Below are 25179 nucleotides of genomic sequence, written 5' to 3' on the forward strand. Positions count from 1 at the left end.
CAGGTAATAGCCAGTCGTTATTCCCAATTTTTAAGGGCAGCTTACTGACAGGAATGGTACCAATTGATTGTTGGAAAGCCAACGTGGTACCAACATTTAAAAAATGGTCCAAGATATACACCTGGGAACTACAGGCCAGTCAGCCTAACGCCTAACATTAATAGATGTAAATTATAATAATAAGGGAATATATCCAAGAATTTGCTTATGAAAACAGTATCTTTAGTAGTAATCAGCATCGATTTATGAAAGATCATTCTTGCCAAGACCAATCTGTTAACATTCTATGAGGAAGTGAGCGGTCACCTAGATAGAGGAAGGCATGTGGATGTGGTGTATCTGGATTTTATCAAAGCATTCAATGCAGTTCCCCATGAATGTTAATTTACAAACTGAGGTCTCTTGGCATGGGCGAGAATGTATGTACCTGGATAGAAAACTGGTTACAGGGAAGCGTGCAAAGGGTGGTGATAGAGTTGTAAGTGGGGTACCCCAAGGCTCTGGGACAAATTCTGTTTAATTTATTTAAAAAAATATATAGAGGTTGTTATAAATAGTTCAAATCTGTGTTTGCTGATATTACAAAGTTAAGCAGGGCAATAACAACAGGATGTAGAAACTTTGCAAGAAGACCCTAATAAAATAAAGGGATGGGTAACTACCTGACAAATGAGATTTCAAGTTGAAAAATGTAAAGGAATACACTTGGGGGGGGGGGCTAAAAATAGCAAACAGAAAAGTGACAGGCTTTGTCTCCAGATTCAGTTTAACCACTTAACATCCAGAATATTTCACCCCCTATCATGACCAGAGCATTTTTTGTTATTCAGCCCTACTTTAACCACTTCAGTTCTGGGCACTTTTACCCCCCTTCCTGCCCAGGCCAATTTCCAGCTTGCAGTGCTGTCGCATTTTGAATGAAAATTGCGCGGCCATGCAACACTATGCCCAAATACAATTTGTATCTTTTTTTGAGACAGACAGAGCTTTCTTTTGGTGGTATTTAATCACCACTAAGTTTTTTATATGTTGCTAAACAAGCGAAAAAAAGACCAAAAATGTTGAAAAAGAAAACATTTTTCTTAGTTTCTATTATAAAATTTTGCAAATGTGTGCTGAGGAGGATCCACTGATGGGCACTGATGAGGTGGGCACTGATGAGGAGGTATTGATGGGCACTGATCTGCACTGATAGGGCAGCACTGATGATCAGTGCCCTGATTATCAGTGTAAAGAATGTACTCACTGTGCCCTGTCAGCCTTGCCAGTTACCGGCCCTCCTTTTCTTTACACAGAGACAGCATGTGAGTAAAGGACTGCCGATAACTGACAAGTCTGTTTAATGTGACCAGCTTTGATTGGACACAGTAGAGCACATGGTAAAGGGCCTGCCGTGAGTGGCCCTTTACTGCGATCTGTGATCAGCCGCGTCGAAAGAGCACAGCGGTCACAGAGCACGCCCAATGCACGCCCAATGCACGCCCCAAAGGGCATGGTTTTGGGAGGACATTCATGGATGCCCTCCCAGAACTTGAGAGCCACACTGTAGCCGTTTTTGGGCTATAGCGCGGGCGGGAAGAGGTTAAGCTCTAAGAGGTTAAGATAGAAGCTAAATGGCTGCCATGCACAGCTGCTCCAGATTCTGGCTGCTTCAGTTTTGATACAGTATACCCCCCCCCAGTGTATTTAAGGTTTATAAATAAATTTACCTGGTTTGCCTATTTGTGTACTTACAGTCCAATAATATATTAGCTTTTTGTAACAACAGTGAGCAAAGTATACCAACATATCCATTTTTGTATACTGTATCATTTAAGACAGATGCGTACCAGACCAAAAAAAATACACATACACCTATAAACTTATACACTTACTTAAACGTAATTAGGTCCAGTAACCAGTGCATTCGGACTTGCTTGATGCCACCATGAGGGACTGAAGATATATATGCCAGGTTCAGTCTTTGGTCTTTTCCCAAAAAATAGGTTTCTGAATTATTATGTGGTAAAGGAGGGCTGGAAAAAAGCACAATTACATATCTTTAATTGTAAGTAAACCAAAATAATGGCCTCTTATTTGCTTAATTTTGGAATGATAAAGATACCATTGTTGTATCTTTTTTAAGTGCATAAAATACCTGTTGAACTGTTATCTCAAAAAGTCTAGTGTAGCCCAGGAATCTCCAAACTTTCTAAACAAAGGGCCAGTTTATTGTCCTTCAGACTTTATGGGGACCGGACTGTGGCAGGAGTGGACATTTTCCTGGCATCAGTGGGAGTAAACATCACCACAACTGGTATTAGGGGGAGGAATAGTGCCTCGTCGTTGGTTTCATTGGCAGGAACTGCATTGTGTTGGTGTCAGTGGGAGAAATAGTGCCCCATTGTTGGTGTCAGTTGACAGAATAGTGTATCATATCAAGGGGAGGAATAGTGCTCCAAGGGCTGGATAAAGGCAAGAAAAGGGCCACATCTGGCTCCCGGCATGGAGTTTGGAGACCACTGATGTAGCCCTATCGATTCTAATCTTTGGACTGGAAGTCAGTTAATGCCTAGGCTTTGGAGAGGAGACCATGAGCAATCTTCTCTATCTGCTCATTTACCAAGCACCATTACATGTTATGTAGTGAAAAAGAGGATCAAAAGAAGAGGGGAAGGACAGAGAGGTGCCAGGCAGGCATAGCGTAACACAGTTTATTAAAAATGAGTTTTTATAAACAATAGCACTCGCATTGGTGGAAGGGGAGACAGGCTAAGGCTGGAAATGACTAATCCAGGACAATCTGAGTGTGCTGCGGTAAATGTCCGTAAGAGATGTATGGTCCAGCGATCCAGGAAGAGCTTGCAAGGCATGGAATCAGTGTGGGGATAGCTGATACCAAACAAGAAGCTTCAGGCAATGTTCAGGTGTATCCAGCGCCAGGTGCAGACCCCAGCTCAACACCGTCTGTAGCATAAAGAGGAAGAAGAAATGGTCGCACACCAGAGCCAAGAGGATACTTGCTGAATAAAGTCTTTATTGTGGTATGTCAGACAATCATGCAGGATTACAGTTGACGTGTTTCACACGAAAGTATCGTGCTTGTTCACAACATTAAACTGTTCTCCACACAAGCTACTTAAAAGGTATGTATCCAATTAGAACCACGCGTGAAAACACACCTGAGCCAAGAGAACAGCCAATAAGAAAAAATCACCGACATAAATTTAATAACATTTCTTGAATGCTAAATAGAAAAATATACACAAAATACAGTTGTGCTCATAAGTTTACATACCCTGGTAGAATTTAATGATTTCTTGGCCATTTTTCAGAGAATATGAATGATAACACAAAAACATTTTTCACTCATGGTTAGTGTTTGGCTGAAGCCATTTATTATCAACTGTGTTTACTCTTTTTAAATCATAATCACAACAGAAACTACCCAAATGTCCCTGATCAAAAGTTTACATACCCCAGTTCTTAATACCATGTATTGCCCCCTTTTAACATCAATGACAGCTTGAAGTCTTTTGTGATATTTGTGGATGAGGCTCTTTAGCTTCTCAGATGGTAAAGCTGCCCATTCCTCTTGGCAAAAAGCCTCCATTTCCTGTAAATTCTTGGGCTGTCTTGCATGAACTGCACGTTTGAGATCTCCCCAGAGTGGCTCAATGATACTGAGGTCAGGAGACTGAGATGGCCAATCCAGAACCTTCACTTTATTCTGCTGTAGCCAATGACAGGTCAACTTGGCCTTGTGTTTTGGATCATTGTCATGTTGTAATGTCCAAGTATGGCCCATGCGCAGCTTCCTGGCTGATAAATGCAAATGTTTCTCTAGTATTTTTTTTATAACATACTGCATATATCTTGCCATCAATTTTGTCCAAATTTCCTGTGTCTTTGTTGTTCACACATCCCCAAAACATCAGCGATTCACCTCCGTGTTTCACAGTAGGAATTTAATCATGGTATTGATTAAAATGTCTGCCAACATTTGTTGAATGATTTTTTTCAACACTATAGAGGAGTTCCTGGAATCTGTCTTAAAGACACATAGTGGTATGGCTGATGTTATGCACATTGCATATAGTGCATGTAACAACATATACCACGTACCCAATGTTACAGTTGTAAAAATATGTCAACCTATATTCCTTTCCATTAGAGAAAGAACACACCACATCACCCTTGATAATATGCGAACACCCAGCCGCCCCACACCTATAGTTGCCTTTGAAGTGCAACCAGGTGGTGGATCTAATTTTATTAGGCCCAAAATGATGTAAAATTGATTCCATCTTTCAGGAGATCAGTCCAGATCCAATCTTCAAAAAGGATGGGCCGATATCTATGCACAATCCTCCTGATGTCTTCAAACTCTTCACTGAAGGGCGAACTGATAGTGGGTCTTTTGTTGTTACACTGTCTTGTCTTACTTCTACTATCACAATGGTGAGTCTTCCTTAGAAGGTCCCTTTTATTTTTGGAGTTGGCAATGGACACAGCCCTATCCAATATGTATCTGGGATAACCTCTTTGGAAAAAGCGAAAATAAAGAGCCTGTACTTCCTTCTCATAGGTATATTGGTCATTACATATTCTACGAATTCTAAGAAATTGGCCAACAGGGATACCCCTAATGCTGTGCTGAGGATGGCCAGATTTGGCCATCAACAAGGTATTCCCAGAAAGAGGCTTACTGTATAGGCTGGTATGTACTGACGTACAGTGCCTTGCAAAAGTATTCACTCCCTTGGCTTTTTTCCTATTTTGTTACTTTTGCTATTTAGTTCAATGGTTTTTTTAAATCTGAATTATATGTGATGGATCAGAAAACAATAGTCTAAGTTGGTGAAGTAAAATTAGAAAAATATATATTTTTCAGAAATAAAAAAACTGATAATTGGCATATGCGTATGTATTCACCCCCTTTGTTATGAAGCCCATAAAAAGCTCTGGTGCAACAAATTACCTTCAGAAGTCACATACTTAGTGAAAGGATGTCCACCTGTGTGCAATCCAATGCCCTGTACACACGATGGGATTTTCCGATGGAAAATGTGTGATAGGACCTTGTTGTCGGAAATTCCGACCATGTGTAGGCTCCATCACACATTTTCCATAGGAATTTCCGACACACAAATTCTGAGAGCTTGCTATAAAATTTTCCGTCAACAAAATCCGGTGTCGGAAATTCCAATCGTGTGTACACAAATCCGACGCACAAAGTGCCACGCATGCTCAGAATAAATTAGGAAATGAAAGCTATTGGCTACTGCCCCGTTTATAGTCCCGACGTACGTGTTTTACGTCACCACGTTCAGAATGATCGGATTTTCCGACAACTTTGTGTGACCGTGTGTATGCAAGACAAGTTTGAGCCGACATCCGTAGGAAAAAATCCATGGATTTTGTTGTCGGAATGTCCGATCAATGTCCTACCGTGTGTACAGGGCATTAGTGTTACATGATCTGTCATTACTTATACACACCTTTTTGAAAGGCCACAGAGGCTGCAACACCTATAGGGGTGTCTATTCCATATATATATATATATATATATATTATATATATATAGCGTCGTTCCTATCATACCATATAAATATATATACGCACACAATATTTCACAAAAGTGAGTACACCCTTCACATTTTTGTAAATATTGTATAACAGTTGTATAACAGTGTAAATTTGCTGTCCCCTTAAAATAACTCAACACACAACCATTAATGTCTAAACTACTGGCAACAAAAGTGAGTACACCCCTAAGTGAAAATGTCCAAATTGGGCCCAATTAGCCATTTTCCCTCCCCGGTGTCATGTGACTTATTAGTGTTACAAGGTCTCAGGTGTGAATGGGGAGCAGGTGTGTTAAATTTGGTGTTATCGCTCTCACTCTCTCATACTGGTCACTGGAAGTTCAACATGCCACCTCATAGCAAAGAACTCTCTGAGGATCTGAAAAAAAAAATGGTTGCTCTACATAAAGATGGCCTAAGCTATAAGAAGATTGCCAAGACCCTGAAACTGAGCTGCAGCATGGTGGCCAAGACCATACAGCGGTTTAACAGGCAGGTTCCACTCAGAACAGGCCTCGCCATGGTCGACCAAAGAAGTTGAGTGCACATGCTCAGCGTCATTTCCAGAGGCTGCCTTTGGGAAATGTATACGTATGAGTGCTGCCAGCATTGCTGCAGAGGTTGAAGGGGTGGGGGGTCAGCCTGTCAGTGCTCAGATCATACGCCGCACACTGACATCAAATTGATCTGCATAGCTGTCATCCCAGAAGGACGCCTCTTCTAAAGATGATGCACAAGAAAGCCCGCAGTTTACTGAAGACAAGCAGACTAAGGACATGGATTACTGGAACCATGTCCTGTGGTCTGATGAGACCAATATAAACTTTTTTGATTCAGATGGTGTCAAGCCTGTGTAGCGGAAACCAGGTGAGGAGTACAAAGACAAGCGTGTCTTGCCTACAGTCAAACAAGGTGGTAGGAGTATCATGGTCTGGTCTGGGGCTGCATGAGTGCTGCCGGAACTCGGGAGTACAGTTCATTGAGGGAACCATGAATGCCAACACTGTGACATACTGAAGCAGAGCATGATCCCCTCCCTTCGGAGACTGGGCCGCAGGGCAGTATTCCAACATGATAAGGACCACAAACACACCTCCAAGATGACCAGTGCCTTGCTAAAGAAGCTGAGGGTAAAGGTGATGGACTGGCCAAGCATGTCTCCAGACCTAAACCCTATTGATCATCTGTGGGGCATCCTCAAACGGAAGGTGGAGGAGCGCAAGGTCTCTAACATTCACCAGTTCGGTTATGTCATCATGGAGGAATGAAAGAAGACTCCAGTGGAAGCCTGTAAAGGTCTGGTGAACTCCATGCCCAAGAGGGTTAAGGCAGTGCTCGAAAATAATGGTGGCCACACACAATATTGACACTTTGGGCCCAATTTGGACATTTTCACTTAGGGGTGTACTCACTTTTGTTGCCAGCGGCTACGACCTTAATGGCTGTGTGTTGAGTTATTTTGAGTAGACTTGTGCACAACGGGAAATTTCGCTTAGTTTCAGTTCGTTGTCATTCGTAAAATACGTAATTTCATTCTGTTATATTCGTTAAGTTACGTTAATTTGTTTTCGGATAATTCGTTATTATTCGTAGAGTGTCGATATTCATTATACTGAATCTCGAATCATGTCGAATTAATTTGTTATATCTGCTATAATTTCTTTCGTATTAGTTGAAATTCGATATTTATGTATGTATTTATATTCGTGATAATGATTCGTAGTTTGGAAAGTCGTTTGTTTATTGTATCTATTAACACACACAATGACAATATCTCTTCTCCTCTGCTCAAATACAATACAACACCCTTCTCACTCAGTTCTCAGGAATGCACTTTGCCAGTAATCCAACCTCCAGAACAAAATTAATCAGCTGATTGGACTGTAAGATTTACTTCGAGTTGACCCTTTATTTCATTAGATCTTTAACGAATTACCGAATCACTTCCTCGTCAGGAGGAAGTGAAGGAGGTGGGCGAGCAGGAGGCAGGGAGCTCTTCTCTAATGGAATGATGGAACACCGGCTCTTTCTACACACAGTGTGCTGACCAACGGCGTGCCTGCTTTTCTTCCTCCATACTTTTGTTAAGTCCTGCAACCCAAACACTTGTTGCGCCAGCGAACGTGGCATGCAGCTCAAAGGTGTCCGGATTGGAGAAACTGCTGATTTGACACCAGGACTGCAGAAAGCGATGACCTCCATGTTTCTGTGAAGGGGCCAAAGCCTGAGAGACCAGTATATCGGGTTTTTGTTCCGCTTGACATCTCTATCAACCAGAGAGAATCGGAGATCGGAGACACCGGATATCTACATACTTACAGCTCCTCACAGAGGGTAATCTGTCTGCTTACGTGAACCTGTGCTGGAGGGGGTCCACCTTTTCTGGTAAGGGTCCGTACACACAGATTGCCGCTCTATCATTGTGATTCATTCATCCATCATTCAAGTTCTTGGGAGTTTCCCTATCTTTCACTGTATTGTTTTCCACCTCGAAACTATTACACACTGGCTGTGTGCATTCATTTATGACATACATTTTGGACTTTATTTATTGCACGCTGTGATTGTTTTTTCACGTTATGTTTCACATCTAGATATCTATGCATATGTAACTTCAGAAATTTTCACATATGATTTTTAGCGCAACTTTATTTATTTAGCTGCCCCCTTGCCCAATACATGGAGAACATTGTCATGTGGTTCCGCTACATTGACGATATCCTCCTGGTATGGAACAGACCTACTGAGCTACTACCATGGTTTCTTTAAAAATTGAACATTAACACCTTCAATTTGTCTTTCACTATGACCTGGGACAAGGAATAAATCACATTCCTTGACATAACTATCTACAAAGACACTAACGGATCCCTAACAACCAGTCTGTTTAGAAAACCATCAGCTGGCAACTCAATACTTCATGCCAGCAGCTTCCACCCTCAACCTCTATATGCTTCAATCCACTACAGCCAATATGTACGTACCAGGAGAAACTGTACTGATGACACAGTTTTCAGGAAAGAGGCCAATATACTAAGATCATGATTACGGGCACGGGGTTACTTGAACAAGTGCCTCAAAAGAGCTTACAAGCGAGTATGCACAAAAATCCGTGGTGATGTACTTTAGAATTCTTCATCTAAAAAGAACAAACCTCATCCCATCTCTATCATTGCCAAATTTTCAAACCAGCATTTAGCTATCAAAACGGGTTATAACCAAATATTGGCACATGCTAACAATGGACCCACAGATCGGTACATTTGTACCAGCAGCCCCAGTATTCACTTACTGACGAGCTGGCTCCCTCCTAGACCAGCTGATTTGTAGTGAATACAAAGGAGGAGGCAAACGTGATCCATGTAAGAACAAAGGGGTTCCAGAAACATTAGCCTTCCCAATGGTGAAAAATTCAATCCCAGGCACTACCTAATTGCCAGACATGCAGAGTTGTTTATCTCCTCGTATGTGAATGCAATAGCTTTTATGTAGGAAAGACCATCCAAGAATTCTGGCGCAGGGCGTACAGACACATATCAATGAAAACCTGCAACCCCAATTTACCACTTGGCAGACATGTTACCAGTGTGCACGAGGGCATCTGCCCAAAATTCTCGTTCCTATTCATTGATCACGTGCACAAGGGCATGCGGGGAGGCGATATAAACAAGACACTATTACAATTAGAACAGAGGTGGATCTTTAGACTAAAGGCCACCCAGCCCCCAGGATTGAATGGATGTATATCATACAGACCCTTCTTAGAAGGCTTCTCCTAAAGGGGGTTCCGAATGGGAGCCAAATGAGTGGACCCCCCTAAACTCTCTCTTTCGTTCTCTGTCCCCACCGAGCACCACAATATTCTTGCTTTAAACTTTTATATGTAGAAATCTTTGTGGACATTCATGGAATCCTCAGTGTTCCATAATCTTTCCACATAATGTATATATGTAGATACTGTATATTTGTTTCTTGCTTTTTATTATGAAAACATCGCTATGTACATATATTGATCCATGATGTTGCCATGTATATATACCTTTTTCCATCTATAATCATGTTTTTAGATGTAAACTCTTTTTGCACTTCTAGCTTCTGACATTTTTTACTTTGTGCCATATGTGCTATTTTGCGGCGCCATGGTCTAGGTCCGGATGACTGTGCTCGCCCGACTGGCTCTGTGGACTTCCTCACTCGGCGCAGGGGGGGCGTCGTGTGCACTGCCTCCAGCACAGGTAGCCTCCCATGAAGCGGAGGAGAAGGAACGGTTCTCGTCCTATGGCTCCTCCGGTTTCTGCGCCTTGAGCTGCCGACGTGGGCCTAAGTCCCCGTTCCTGGAACGCTCTGCGTCACCACGCTGAGCATCCCACGTCACCACTCCCAGAAATGTCTCACACACACCGATCGCGGTCACCATCTACGTGCACACGTTACGTGAGGTGGGGGCAGATTCGCGTGCCGGTGACTCAGGGGGTGTTTGTTTACCCCCAGCACATTCCCGTGCAGCTCCCGCTGTTTGGACGCCTACTTGTCCCCACACCCTATTTAAAGTTCCCACTTCCTCATTTGGCTTCCTGCTGTCGGTCACCCAACTTGTGGATATCTGCACACTGATTTATGCCACGATTGGAACAATTACAGGTAACCTCATCTCTTTATGGGACATTTAGTATTTCTAGGGGGCACTCCTGAGTGTAGGGCTTAACCCCACACCCGCAGGAACTGTCTGGTTGCCACACACACACACACACACACACACACTCCTTACCATTTTCTACCTGCATTTTCCTTCTTCTCGCCTATGGATCCATATTAGGGCCTCTACAGTGTGGCACTTCCAGTGCTAGGCAGCTGATGTCCTCTGGTCTGAGGCAGATCTGCCTAGTGTTAGTTCCCCCGGGACAAATCAGCCTGCTTCTCCCGCACCACCTCTGACCATTAACATCCCAGCAGGTACCAGCATTATTACCATTTTTCTACTCCCGATACTTTTCTCTGTGGGTCTCTGTATGCATATGGATATGTGGTCTCAGGTACTGTGTCTACTATAGCCCAGTACAAAAAATGTTTTTGTTTCTTCACCCTCCACAGAGATTGGTGTTTCGCTCCTTGGATTCTGACCACACACTGGGGATCCTGACGCCCGCTGTTGGGGAACGTCCTTTCGGGGTTCTGTCCAGGCTGACCTGGATTGCTGGCTCTGGACTGAGCGCCGCTTGCGGAACAGTGGCACTCTGTCCCTCCCCTTTCCTTTTCCTTCCGCACTAATCTGTTTTAAAGTGGATGCAACTATACATGATGTCTTTTAGCAATACTATATGGTCAGTACGTACCTTATTACATTATGAACTTGTATGATAATATTATTGTTGTCTACTTTCACACCCTGTTTTTCTCATAATTGTTTTTTCAAATTATAGATATGTGCTAATGTGCTGGTCTCAATCACATCCCCCTGAAGAAGAGTAATACTTGAAACGCGTCGGATACTCTCCGTACTTGTTCTACATGTCACAGAGTACATGATTGTTAAACCCTGTATTGTCTTGCACGCCTATTGTTGATGCATCCTATATATATTTTACATGTACTTACATGTCCTTCTTTCTCCTTATGCACTGTAGATTTTGTATATCTACAATATTCCCAATAAATATTGCATACTTATGTTCACCTCATCAGTTGTCGTTTTCCCTTAAAAATCCCCTAACCAATTCGAACCAATTCCCTATATATAAATTGGGCCCAAAGTGTCAATATTTTGTGTGGCCACCATTATTCTTCAGCACTTCCTTAACCCTCTTGGGCACGAGTTCACCAGAGCTTCACAGGTTGCCACTGGAGTCCTCTTCCACTTCTCCATGATGACATGGATGTTAGATACCTTGCGCTCCTCCACCTTCCGTTTGAGGATGCCCCACAGATGCTCAATAGGGTATATGTCTGGAGACATGCTTAGCCAACCCATCACCTTTACCCTCAGCAAGGCAGTGATTGTCTTGGAGGGATGTGTTTGGGGCCATTATCATGTTGGAATACTCCCCTGTGGCCCAGTCTCCAAATGGAGGGGATCAAGCTCTGCTTCAGTATGTCACAGCACATGTTGGCATTCATGGTTCCCTCAATGAAGTGTAGCTCCCCAGTGCCGGCAGCACTCACCTTCCTCCCCCCCCTTTCACCTTCCCTTTCTTTCCTTGTTTTCCCTATTCCCTCCCTTCTCCCCCTCCCCCCCTCTTTTCCTTTCCTTTCCCTTCCCCATTCCGTCCTATCCCCCCCTTTCCTTCCCGTACCATTCCTCCCCATTTTTTCCTCACCTCACCTCTTCATGTCTTTTCCCTAGGCTTCTCTACATGGACCCACTCCCATCCCACGTCTGCCAACACCCCTAGCTAATTGTCCAATAATAATATAAATATGATACCTTTCTTTTTGCCTTGAGGAATTTCCTTTTGAGCTTATTACTTAGTACAATTGTTATTCTATCGCAGGCGCACCGCATGCCCCTCTTCTCCCCCAACCCTTGGGGATATCTAGTGTGTGATTCCTTGTAAGGCATGTGTGTGCGATACTTGCTCCTCTTAGGACTGGCCTACCCGCTGGGAGATCGAGGACACACAAGAGGGCAATTCCTCCATATCATGGCCACTTACAACCATTGAGTACATCGTGACTGGTAATGATGTAATATATGGATTCGTTCATGTATTCCTTCTCTTCTTTTTTCTTTTTTGAAAGATTTTTGACATATGTTTACATCCTTACAGTTGTTATATATCTATCCTCTGAAGAAGACCCACTAGAGTCGAAACGCTTCAGGTTTCTACACTTAAGACCTTTGTGCTATTGTATCATTGCTGCCTATGGTGTAACCTATTGTGCACTGCCCTTTGTCATTGGTATTGTTTTTTTACTATTTTTGTATTCCAGTTCATGTCCTGACTTTTTGATGTCAGTATTTATATACTTTTTTGTACCAATAAAATTATCTTTTACCTACCCGTTTTGTACTGTGTAACATCACACTACTGGCTGCTTTAAAGCCTCGTTAGGGGGATTCCCGTCTTTTTAATTTATTATTTGGGGTGCGCAGCCCTTTTGTCTGTACTCATGAGTGTTCCCTCACTCATGCAGCCCCAGAATATGACACTCCCATCACCATGCTTGACTGTAGGCTAGACACACTTGTCTTTGTACTCCTCACCTGGTTGCTGCCACACACGCTTGACACCATCTGAACCAAATAGTTGGTCTCATCAGACCACAGGACATGGTTCCAGTAATCCATGTCCTTAGTTTGTCTTCAGCAAAGTGTTTGCAGGCATTCTTGTGCATCATCTTTAGAAGAGGCTTTCTTCTGGGACGACAGCCATGCCGATCAATTTGATGCAGTGTGCGGCATATGGTCTGAGCACTGATGGGCTAACCCCCCACCCCTTCAACCTCTGCAACAATGCAGGCAGCACTTATACGTCTGTTTCCCGAAGACAACCTCTGTATATGGCGCTGAGCACGTGCACTCAACTTTTTTGGTTGACCATGGTGAGGCCTTTTCTGAGTGGAACCTGTCCTGTTAAATCGCTGTATGGTCTTGTCCACCATGCTGCAGCTCAGTTTCAGGTTCTTGGCAATCTTCTTATAGCCAAGGCCATCTTTATGTAGAGCAACAATTCTTTTTTCAGATCCTCAGAGTGTTCTTTGCCATAAAGTGCCATGTTGAACTTTCAGTGACCAGTATGAGAGAGTGATAACACCACATTTAACACACCTGCTCCCCATTCACACCTGGGACCTTGTAACACTAACCAGTCACATGACACTGGGGAGGGAAAATGGCTAATTGGGTCCAATTTGGACATTTTCACTCAGCAGTGTACTCACTTTTGTTGCCAGCGGTTTAAACATTAATGGCTGTGAGTTATTTTGAGGGGACAGCAAATTTACACTGTTATACAAGCTGTACACTCATTACTTTACATTGTAGCAAAGTGTAATTTCTTCAGTGTTGTCACATGGAAAGATATAATACAATATTTACAAAAATGTGAGGGGTGTACTCACTTTTGTGAGATACTGTATATATATATATATATATATATATATATATATATATATATATATAGCGTCGTTCCCATCATCCCATATAAAATTCGCCAAAGAGGGCGAAAATTTTGCCCCCCATGGCTGCTCCATATTAATTGTACCTACTTGGTCCTGCGGGGGTAGTCCGGAGTTGGTATCGGCTGACACCCCCAATTGTATCCTCGTCTGGGGCCCCTTCCTGTTTTCTTGTGCCCCGATTGTGTGGTTTCTTGTAATGCTTGCGTTTGTGTCCCGTTTTTTTGATTGGGTGGGTGTACTGCTGCTGTGCTGACGGAACATCCGAATTAGAGGTCATCACCGAATCCTCAATAAACTCAGCTTTAGTATCAGAGAAGCTTACATGTTTACCAGGTGTATGGCCCCAATTCTGCCTGTACTTCCAAACATACACTGTGTTTGTTTCATAGTCCAGTTTGTCTCTCAACATTTTTTCCTTTTTTAGTTTCAATAATATCCTTTTCCAATCTGTTTAGTCTCTCATTCAAAAGTTTATACAAATCGGTGAAATCAGACGTTTTTTGTAGTGGCTTAATGTCCGAATGCAAAACAACACACAGGCATCTGATTACTTAGTCAATCCCATATGGGCGCAAATCCTATATTGACTAAGTAATCAGATGCCTGTGTGTTGTTTTGCATTCGCTGGAGACAGTGGTATCAAGCACAGTTTATAGCTTAATGGCCGCATCGCGTCAATATGCTTCTGATTGGTCATGAGGCCTGTCGTTTCCATAAATACCAGCCTCTAGATTGGTAGATCACGCCCTCAGATGAAGTCAGGAAGTGACAAAACACGTCAGAGACGTGATCTACCAGAAGTGACGTGTGGGCTCCACGGGCCGAGGAACCAGGAAGCATACCGCTGCTGTACACAGCGGATGCTTCTCTAATTTTTTCGGTGACCGGGAAAACCCACAGGCACAGTGCACCTTACCTTTTGTTTCATTTTAATTTATATCTGGTACGCATATTCTGTAAGGGGGGTGTTTCTGATTAATAAAACTTTTTTAGCAGTATTACACTATGTGGATATTTTATTCCTCTTATATAGTGTACTGGAGCCCCAGATAGCGTGACTGACACCTGGTGGAAGTTTGTATTGGAGCGGTGGAGAAGTATGTTTATTATCAAAGGCGCAGCACTTCTGTATCTCTGGTGAAAAAGCACAAGGATGGGGGTAGATGTGAAAAGCAATTTAGTAAAATCTCTGGGTGCAGATGTGAAAAGCAATTTATTAAAATCTTATGTACAAGCAACTCACATTTATGTAGTCATCAATAGGCATGTAGTAAGGTTAAAATGTATCCATCGTGGGAGTAATCATCAGATCGATCGGGATGTCTCTTCCTGCTTGCCGGGCGTGTGGCTGTGTACGCTGGACACCGCTGGATGGTAAAGTCGGCCGCAGTGGAGATGAAACTCAAAGCGAGGCCTGAAGTGCAGATGGAGGGCAGGCGAGGAGAGATGACGTCACTGGCAAGCGACGTGTTTCATGAGCGTACAGGCTGCAATGACGTGGCAGCCACACTCCTTCGTCAAGCTACAGATGGATGGTAGTGCTGGCATTAAAAGGTTAGGGGAAAGGGGAGTGGCCAAGGGAAAAGCACTCTGATAGGTCAGGCCACATATAGGAGCCTATGAGAGGCATTAGGGTGAAACAATCATGTATTAAGTGACTTTAAAAACCAGTAATGATGCATTAAAAGTCATGGTACGAGGCATATAGCTCAGCAAGAAAAACAATAAACAATGTGCAAATGACAATGGGGGAACGATGATAAAAAACACATGTGGCTCAGTATCCCCATAGGGGAGGTTTCCCTCACGTGGTGAAGTGTATGGTGGAAGTTTCTCTTTACAGAACACAGCAAAAAGCCACAATAGACCTCCTCCATTTCCTTTTTTGCTCTTGTATGGACTATATATGAAAGCTTGTCTTCTTTATCAGACTGGACAGGAAGAGCTGCAATATTTGAAAGGACTATTTTATTGAGACTCTTTTTAGTATTGCATTTATATCTATGTTTTACATTTAAGTAGCTGCTTTCATAGTGTGTTTTCACATTGTTTATATATTACCACTTGGGTACCGTGGTGAATTTTTCGCCCAGGCGCAGAGCGATGTTTTGGTAGGTGGGCGATTTTAAGCATCTTTATAACAGTTCTCCACACAGGCTACTTAAAAGGTATGTATCCAATTAGAACCACACCTGAAACACATCTGAGCCAAGAGAACAGCCAATAAGAAAAAAAACACTGACATATAAATTCCGATTTTATTTCCTTTCTTTTTTCTTTTGTTTATTTCAAGTGTTTATGATTTTGGATTTATATGTTTATCTTTTGTTTAGGTATATTTTGTGTATATTTTTCTATTTAGCATTCAAGAAATGTTTTTAAATGTATATGTCAGTGATTTTTTCTTATTGTCTGTTCTCTTTGCTCAGGTGTGTGTCAGGTATGGTTCTAATTGGATACATACCTTTAAGTAGCCTGTGCAGATAACAGTTTAATGTTGTGAAAAAGCATGGTACTTTCATGTGAAACACGTCAACTGTAATCCTGCATGATTGTCTGACATACGACAATAAAGACTTTATTCAGCAAGTATCCTCTTGGCTCTGGTGTGCGACCATTTCTTCTTCCTCTTTGGGGATAGCTGATGCCAGTGAGACCAGGGACCACCATGATACCGAGCCAGGATGGATGTCCAGGGAGAGGATCCTCAGCGTGGTGGAAGTGCTGTCAGCCCGACCAGTGCAGTAGCCAATAGGGATGCGTTTCAAAGGCAAGCTACGCCAAGCTACGCCTTCTTCAGCCTCAAAGAGAGGATCAACCCTGTGATCCAATCAGGACTTTATTACATTGCACAGTCTTGTCAGTTTTCTTTCCTTTATTTTCTAGATTTTTAGATTTGGATAGAGTGGTGAAGGGGTTACAATTACGGTCAGGTTTTTTTTTTCTCTCTTCCCTACACCCCTTCAAAAGGGCAGAATCGAGTTAAAATCTTTCTCCATCTGTTAGTATCAAAGAGGAGGGGGCGGATAGGCTGTAGTTACAATGTGTGAGAGCTGATTGGAGGAAAGGAACACACCCACCTTCACACAGCAGAAGAACTGTGTTCTGAATAGACAAGCTGTGTGCTGAGCTCTCTCCCCTGCGCAAATTTATCTCATGTGTCTGGAAAACTTCTCAGAAGTGAAACATGCTGAAAATAGAGGAACGAAGCACCATATAGAAATGACACTTAGAGCTTTGGGGAGAGATAAGTAAACACTACAGATATACAGTGCTGTGAAAAAGTATTTGCCCCCTTCCTGATTGTTTTTTTTTTTCATATTTCTCACACTTAAATGATTCATATCAAACAAATTGTAATATTACACAAAGATAACCAGAGTAAATCCAAGATGCAGTTTTTAAATTATTTCATTTATTAAGGGAAAAAACCTGTTCAAACCTGCCTGGCCCTATGTGAAAAAGTAATTGCCCCTCCCATGCTGAATCATGAATGAACTGTGATTAACCACAATTTTTGGAAAGCTGAGTTAAATTTCACTTGCCACACCCAGACCTGATTACTGCCAGACCTGTTGAATCAAGAAATCACATAAATAGAAGCTGTCTGACACGCTAACAGATCACAAAAAGCCAGACATCCTGCCACAATCTAAAATAATTCAAGAACAGATTAGAAACATACATGTATCGGTCTAGGAAGGGTTTCTAATGCCGTGTACACACGAGCGGACTTTCAACGGACTAAACTCCAAAGGACTTTTTGACGGACTTTCGACAGGGTTCCGGCGGAGTTTCGACGCAACGGACTTGCTTACACACGATCACACTAAAGTCCGACTGCTTTGAACGTGATGACGTACGACAGGACTAGAATAAGGAACTTCATAGCCAGTAGCCAATAGCTGCCCTTGCGACGTTGTTTGTCCGTCGGACTAGCATACAGACAAACTGATTTTTCAACCGGACTCGAGATCCAGACTCGAAAGATTTGAAACATGTTCTATTTCTAAAGTCCGTCTGATTTTTCGACAGCAAAGGTCCGATGAAGCCCACACACGATCGAATTGTCCGGTGGATTAGTTCAGTCGCACATTTACTGTTGAAAAGTCCAGTCATGTGTACACGGCATAAGGCTTTGGAACTCCAGTGAACCACGGGGAGAGCCATTATCCACAAATGGAAATAACTTGTAACAGTGGGCCTTACAATAAGAAAAAGACAGGGCAAAAAAAGGCATCCATGGGAGAGTTCCAAGGCAAAAGCCACTGCTGACCGAAAAGAACACAAAGACTCATCTCATATTTACCAAAAAACGTCTTGATTATCCCCAAGACTTTTAAGCAAATATTCTGTGGACTGATGAGGCAAAAATTTAACTTTTTGGAAGGTGTGCGTCCTGTTACATCTGACATAAAACTATTACAGCATTTCATAACAAGAACATCATACCAACAGTCAGACATGGTGGTGGTAGCGTTATGGTCTGGGGCTGCTTTTCAGCTTCAGGATCTGGACGACTTACCATAATTGATGGAACCATAAATTCGGAGCCCTACCAGAAAATCCTAAAGGAGAATGTCCAGCCATCAGTTTGTGACCTCAAGCTCAAGTGCACTTGGGTTATGCAGCAGGACAATGATTCTAAACACAACAGCAAGTCCACCTCCAAATGGTTCATACAAAGCAAAATTTAGGTTTTGGCGTGGCCTAGTCAAAGCCCAGTCTCTCAAATTGAGATGCTGTATCATGACCTTACACAGGCCATTTATGCTGGAAAACCATCCAATGTGGCTGAATTAAAACAATTCTGCAAAGAAGAATGGGCCAAAATTGCTCCACAAGCAACATGAAAGACTCATTGCCAGTAATCGCAAAAGCAAGGGTGGCACAACCAGGTATGTTAAGGGGGCAATTACTTTTTCACATTAAGTCAGGCAGGTTTGGATAGCTTTTTTGCCTTAATAAATGAAACCATCATTTAAAAACGGTGATCTGAGTCATTTAAGTGTGACACATATGCAAAAAAATAAAAACTCAGAAAGGGGCAAATACTTTTTCACAGCATTGTATGTGCTTTGCTCGGATTTCATGACTAAGGTTTACAACCACTTTAAAGTGGAACTTCCCCCTAACACTGGTGCAACATGGGATCCGACTTGTGAGAGCACAAGTTGCAAGACATGTCAAATTAAATGTTTCCCTATGAGAGCCTTCTTAACTGATCCGACACAAGTCACTTCGACTCCTTTGCACTACTTTGGTCCCACTTTGATACCACTTTATAGTCATAAAAAGTCACATTAAAAGTTGATGTAAACCCTCCCCTATACCCAGTCAAGTGAACATCCTCAGATGATACACAGAGATTAAACTAATCTCCCTATATAAGTTTTACATGTAAATCTGCTGTCTTCAGCTTTCTATATTATTTAGAAAGTAAACATGGTGTTAGAATTTTTACTTCCTCTTTTAGCAGTGAGAGGGGAGTCATGGCATACACTGTGTGACATCTGATTGGAGGAAAGGCACAACTCCCCCCTCCACATATGCAGAGGAAGAAAGAAAATTGCACATCTGTGCTGTGAATAGGCCAGCTCTCTGCTAATCTATTTATAGCACCCACCCCAACACAAATTTTCAGTTGCTTTTACCTCCTGTGTCGGAGAACTTGTCAGCAGTTATCATGCTGATAACAGAAGAACTGAGCAGCAGAAAGGCACAGGACTTAGGGCTTTGGAGGGAGATAAGTAAACACTACAGATATTATGTGCCCAGGTCAGATTTCATGAATAGGGTTTGCATCCACTTTAAGTCGGATCAAAGTCGGACTGAAGTTGTGCGACTTTCATGTTGGAGCAGTGTGAACCCGGGCTAAAGGGGAAATTTGGGTTTATGTCCTCCTCTTCATGTTTTGGAACTTTTTTTGGGGGGCTTGGGAGCGGGTACCTAGTTTTGGTAGGTACTCACTTCCACTTCCATGTGGTTGGTAGATAGACTATGCCTTTAAGGAGACATCAGTGGTCTATCAGATCTCTAATGATGCCTCTGCACTCTTTTAATGCTGTTTGAGTAAAGACTGTAATCAGTTGTTTCCCTGGTTACAGTGGTCAGTAGTTGACAGCTCTGAAGCCCAAAATGCTCAAAGTTGAATGCTTATAGTCAGTGCCGGGACAAGATCATCCAGTGCCCAGGGCAAAGATGCCAAATTGCATCCTCCTTCATTATGTGACAGCTTATGAGGAGAAAGGGGAGAGAGAGAGAGGACAGCCCGCACCTCCACCCAGTTCTTTCCCCCTCTTCTCGCTGCTTTCAGCACTGGGCTGACAGAAGTAGTAATGCTGCTGTCACTACTCCTGTCAGCGTTATGGTAGAAGGAACTTGCAGCGCTTCCCTCCCTACAATAAACACTGTGCCCAGGGCAGCCCCTTCTGCCCACCCCTTGTCCCGGCCCTGCTTATACTACCCAGGGAAGATTGGTAAACATATGTTCACTGATCCCCTTTATCCTGACTAGAGATGGGCTTGATGTTCGAGACAAACATAAGTTCGAACATATGGGGCACTCCCAGGACGTTCGCCCACTGCAGAGCACCCCATAATGCACTGTGACATCACATGTTATCAGAAGGGGCAGGGTCACCTGGTTCTGTCACCAGGATGCTCCGCCCTTGCCTATATAAAAGTTGTCAAAGTGAAGAGACAGCAGTCAGCAGGAGGCCTCCCATGGTGGCGGAGCATTTTGCTATTTGCTGTCGGGAGACGTGATTGGCGGTGGATTTACACTTTTTTTTTCTTTTTTAATAAAAGAATTGACAAAAACTGTCTCTTGTGGTTTTTACGTTTTGACACTTTTGGTGAATGGGTTAAAGGAGGCTGTCAGATTCCGATAAGCCCCCCACCCGCAGTCCCCAACAACCACCGGCCAGGATTGTCGGGAAGAGGCCCTTGTCCCCATCAACATGGGGACAAGGTGCAAACGAGAAGATCCGGACAGCCGCACTCCAGGAAGTAATAATCCAAGTTTCTTTATTTTAAAATCAGGAACACATCAGATACAGGACATCATAGACAGAGTGTACAGATCACAGGCTAACGCGTTTCACACTTATCCAAGTGCTTACTCGTAGCCAAGTGCGGGGATAACTTTTGTATGGGGACAAGGTGCTTTGGGGTGGGGGGGCACATGTTGAGGGCATGTGGCCTGGTACAGTTCAGGAGGGTGGGTGCTCGCACGCTTGTCACCCCTTTTCCTAACCTGCCAGGCTGCATGCTCGAATAAGGGTCTGGTAAAGATTTTGGGGGAACCCGACACCAACCTTTTTTTTAATATGGCGTGGAGTTCCCCTTAAAATCCATACCAGACCCGAAAGGCCTGTTATGGACTGGTTGGGGGACCCCCTGCCATTTTTTTTCATCTATATGGACGGGAGTCGGCAATACATTACAGCAAGTTTAACCACTTCAATAGCAAGCACTTTCGCCCCTTCCTGCCCAGGAAAATTTTGAGCTTTCAGTGCTGTCGCACTTTGAATGACAATTGCGCGGTCATACAACACTGTACCCAAACTAAATTTTTATCATTTTCTTCCCACAAATAGAGCTTTCTTTTGGTGGTATTTGATCACCTCTGTGGTTTTTATTTTTTGCTAAACAAACTAAAAAAGACCGACATTTTTTTGAAAAAAAAAAAGTTTTTCTTTGTTTCTGTTATAAAATTTTGTTTTCTCCTTCACTGACGGGCACTGATGAGTCGGCACTGATGAGGCAGCACTGATGAGCACTGATGAGTTGGCATTGATAAGGTGGCACTGATGAGGAGGCACTGATATGTAGAATTGATGGGCACTGATAGGCGGCACTGATATGCAGCACTGATGGGCACTGATAGGTGGCACTGATGGGCACTGACAGGCGGCACTGAGGGGCACTGACAGGCGGTACTGAGGGGCAGGTACTGACAGGTGTTAATGATGGGCACTGATTGGCACTGTGGTGGGCACTAATTGGCACTGGCAGGGAGTTATGATGGGGCACTGACTGGGCACCAATTGGAAGCTTATGGGTACATTTGGTGGGGGCTGTTCTGATAATGAGTGTGCTGATTATCAGCACAGACCTCCTCTCTGACAGGGAGAGCCGCCGATCGGCTCTCCCTGTCAGCGCGAACCGAGGAATGCCGTTTATCGGCACTTCCTGGTTCTTGAGATGATCAGCTGTGATTGGTCACAGCTGATCACGTGGCAAGAAGCCTCTGTCAGAGGCACGCGCCGGCATGTTATCTTGCTGGACGTCATATGACGCCCAGTCAGGATAACAGAACCACTTCCCGGATGTCAATCTGTTATAGGCCGGGCGGGAAGTGGTTGATTGAATTTTTTTCCTTTAGAAATGTCAATATTGCTGCGGCATGTCCTATACATCGCACAGATGGGCCACTTTGCAGGAAGACTAAGGGGACCCCCCAGGCACAATATTTAAAGGAATATTTCTTTTTTTTTTGCTTCACTTTAAGCATCATTAAAATCACTGCTCCTTTAAAAATTATTTATTTATTTTTTTTGCATTGATACATGTCCCCCAGGGCATTACCCAGGCCCTCATACAGTTTGTATGGCAATAATTTGCATACAAGCCTTTAAAATGAGTACTTTAGATTTTTTCATGCTCGTGTCCCATAGACCAGTGGTCATCAACCCTGTCCTCAGGGCCCACTAATAGGCCAGGTTTTATGTATTACCTTGGGGAGATGCAGACTAGAATACTGCAATCACTGAGCAGCAAATGATATCACCTGTGATGTATTTTAGTTATCTTGCAAACCTGGCCTGTTGGTGGGCCCTAAGGACAGGGTTGAAGACCACTGCCATAGACTTTAATAGGGTTTGTATGTTTGCTAGATCTTTTTGCCTGTTCAAGGTGTTCTGGTGGAAACCGAACCGGGGGTGGGGAGGTTCGACCCATCCCTAATCCTGACACTCACCATGATGGTCTTGGCACTCATTTGGGATAGGTGACTAGGACACATGGCTGGGATGGGGGGCCTCCCTCACACAGATGTAGGAGTGATCTGGCGGCTTCACATCTCTTCAGTAGAGATGGTCTCGGGCTTGTTTGGGATCCTAGTCCCATCTAGGGTTGCCACCTCATCCCTTTAAACACAAACACATATGAATTACACAGGTTCTGAGGCTAATTGAATGCAGATAAGACACTAAGTGAGTTTTATTACCACCTTAATCAGCCACAGAACCTGTGTAATTAATATGTGTTAGGGTTTTACAGGGATGAGGTGGCAACCCTAGTCCCAACCAACTTGCCTGATCCCGCCAGGAAGCAGACACTGCACACCGCTAACCACAGGCAGTGAGACATTTCTCGGTCTGTGCAACTGCGAACCGGAAAATGTCTCACTGTCTGTGATTAGCGGTGTGCAGCGTCAGCTTCCTGGCGGGATCAGGCAAGTGGGTTGGGACTAGGATCCCGTACATGCCTCAGCCCATCTCTACTGAAGAGCTGTGAAGCCGCCAGATCACTCCTACCATCTGTGTGAGGGTGCCTACCCCCCCCCCCATCCCAGCCATGTGTCCTAGTCACCTATCCCAAATGAGTGCCAAGATCATCAGTGAGTCAGGATTAGGGATGGGCCGAACACCCCCCTGTTCGGTTTGCACCAGAACACCTCGAACAGGCAAAAAGTTCTAGCAAACATGCAAACCTATTAAAGTCTATAGGACAGGAACATGCCTTCCTCTTCCCCCCTCTACCTGAGGTAGGGTTGACACCTCATCCCTTTAAACCTGAACACCTTTGAATTACACAGGTTCTGTGGCTAATTAAATGCAGATAAGGCACCGAGTGAGTTTAATTACCACCTTAATCAGCCACAGAACCTGTGTAATTAATATGTGTTCAGGTTTAAAGGGATGAGGTGGCACCCCTAACCTGAGCGCCCTCATCCCAGCCATGTGTCCTAGTCACCTGTCCCAAATAAGTGCCAAGCCCATCTCTACTCTTCAGTATATAAGAGGGCATATATATGTGGGGCTGCGGTGAGGGGGATGTCTCAGCTGCTTATGATTGGCCCAGTAGAGTGACAAATTCCTGGCAGGATCACTCAGGTGGGTTCGGACTAGAATACAGACACGCCTGTGCTCATCCCTAGTGGCAACCAATCAGCTTCCAGCTTTCAGTTTCAAAGCTTAACTTAAGAAGCTGAAGACGGACGCCGATTGGTTGCCATGCACATGTGTTCCATCTTCTGTCTTCTGATTACCCACAAGATTCACTGCCATAGGCGTTACCTCCCAACACATTTGTGCAATGGTTGTTCTGTCACATTGCATATACACTACATTTATCCTCATTATTAAGAGTTATTATAATATAATATACCCACGTAGAATAGTGTTAGAACTACAGATTTAAACTTTCCCAAAAATCCTGAGACTTACCAAAAGCCGGTGCTTTTCCAGAAATGCTTCATCGGTTTTCTATCTTTAGTCGGGTCTATGCTAATAACATAATTTGCAAGCACTACGCCTGGCAGCAGGCCAGCTGCTAGAAGAATATTCAGTGCTCCCATATCCTATGACTGACACCAATGTGTTCATTAAAATGTAACAAGCGAGACAATCTTGTCACAACAAAATTTTCCCATGCCTCCTCAGCTGGTTTGTACACTGCTTTCAAATGAAACCACTTCCTATGTTATTCACTGGGGGGGGGGGGGGGTCACGAGCACAGCTTGAGGAATACACCATTCACAAGGCAGGAAGCAAATACATTTCCCCCTGTGAAATCAATGGTTTCTTCCAAAGCTGCTCACGCTGCTAGTTAGAGAACGCTGTTTGGTAGTTATTTCAAAAGATTATAAGAACTGAAAAGTTAATAAAGACTGACAGCGAAAATACTACACAGAGGCTTGGAGCACCAGGAAATTCAAAACAGAATAGGAAAAGATAGATAGATAGATAGATAGATAGATAGATAGATAGATAGATAGATAGATAGATAGATAGATAGATAGATAGATAGATAGATAGATTTTGATTTAATAACCTCTAAGTTTTTTTTATTTTTCTATTAAATAAAGTAAAAAAGACAAAAAAAACCCTGAAAATAAAAGTTTCATTCTGTTTGTAAACTTAGCAAAAAAAAAATTCCAAGACAGTACAAAAACCCCTGAAGTCACCCCTTTTTGGAAAGTAGACACCCCCAAGGTGATCTGATTTTTTTGCCACAATTGTTTGGAAATAAAAAAACAAGCCTTCTGTGTGCAACAGCCCCCCTCAGCACCCCTAATACTTACCTGAGCCCCCTCTCTGTCCAGCGATGTCCACAAGTCCCTCAGTTCTCCTGATTGGCTGAGACACAGCAACAGTGCCATTGGCTCCCACTGCTGTCAATCAAAGTCAGTGAGACAATCAGGAGAGAGGGCGGCGGGGATAAACCGCAGCTCCGTGTCTGAGTAGACGCACGGTTCTGCAGCTCG

The 25179-nt window shown here is 43.4% G+C and overlaps 1 protein-coding gene across 4 annotated transcripts in view; it reads right to left on the reverse strand.

Moving 5' to 3' along the window:
- Positions 1-24398, reverse strand: part of IDUA (alpha-L-iduronidase) — a 244971-nt gene extending 220573 nt beyond the window's left edge. For all 4 annotated transcript variants that reach the window (XM_073597591.1, XM_073597596.1, XM_073597576.1 and 1 more), the window contains exons 1-2: positions 24140-24398; positions 1875-2015 (exon numbers count right to left, since the gene is read on the reverse strand). In XM_073597591.1, coding sequence (XP_073453692.1) covers positions 1875-2015; positions 24140-24270 — 272 coding nt within the window. In that variant the 5' untranslated portion in view covers positions 24271-24398. The remainder of the gene's footprint in view (positions 1-1874; positions 2016-24139) is intronic.
- Between the last annotated feature and the right edge of the window lie 781 nt (positions 24399-25179).

This window comes from Aquarana catesbeiana, linkage group LG01 (genome assembly GCF_042186555.1).
Source record: "Aquarana catesbeiana isolate 2022-GZ linkage group LG01, ASM4218655v1, whole genome shotgun sequence".
Classification (NCBI taxonomy): Eukaryota; Metazoa; Chordata; class Amphibia; order Anura; family Ranidae; genus Aquarana; species Aquarana catesbeiana.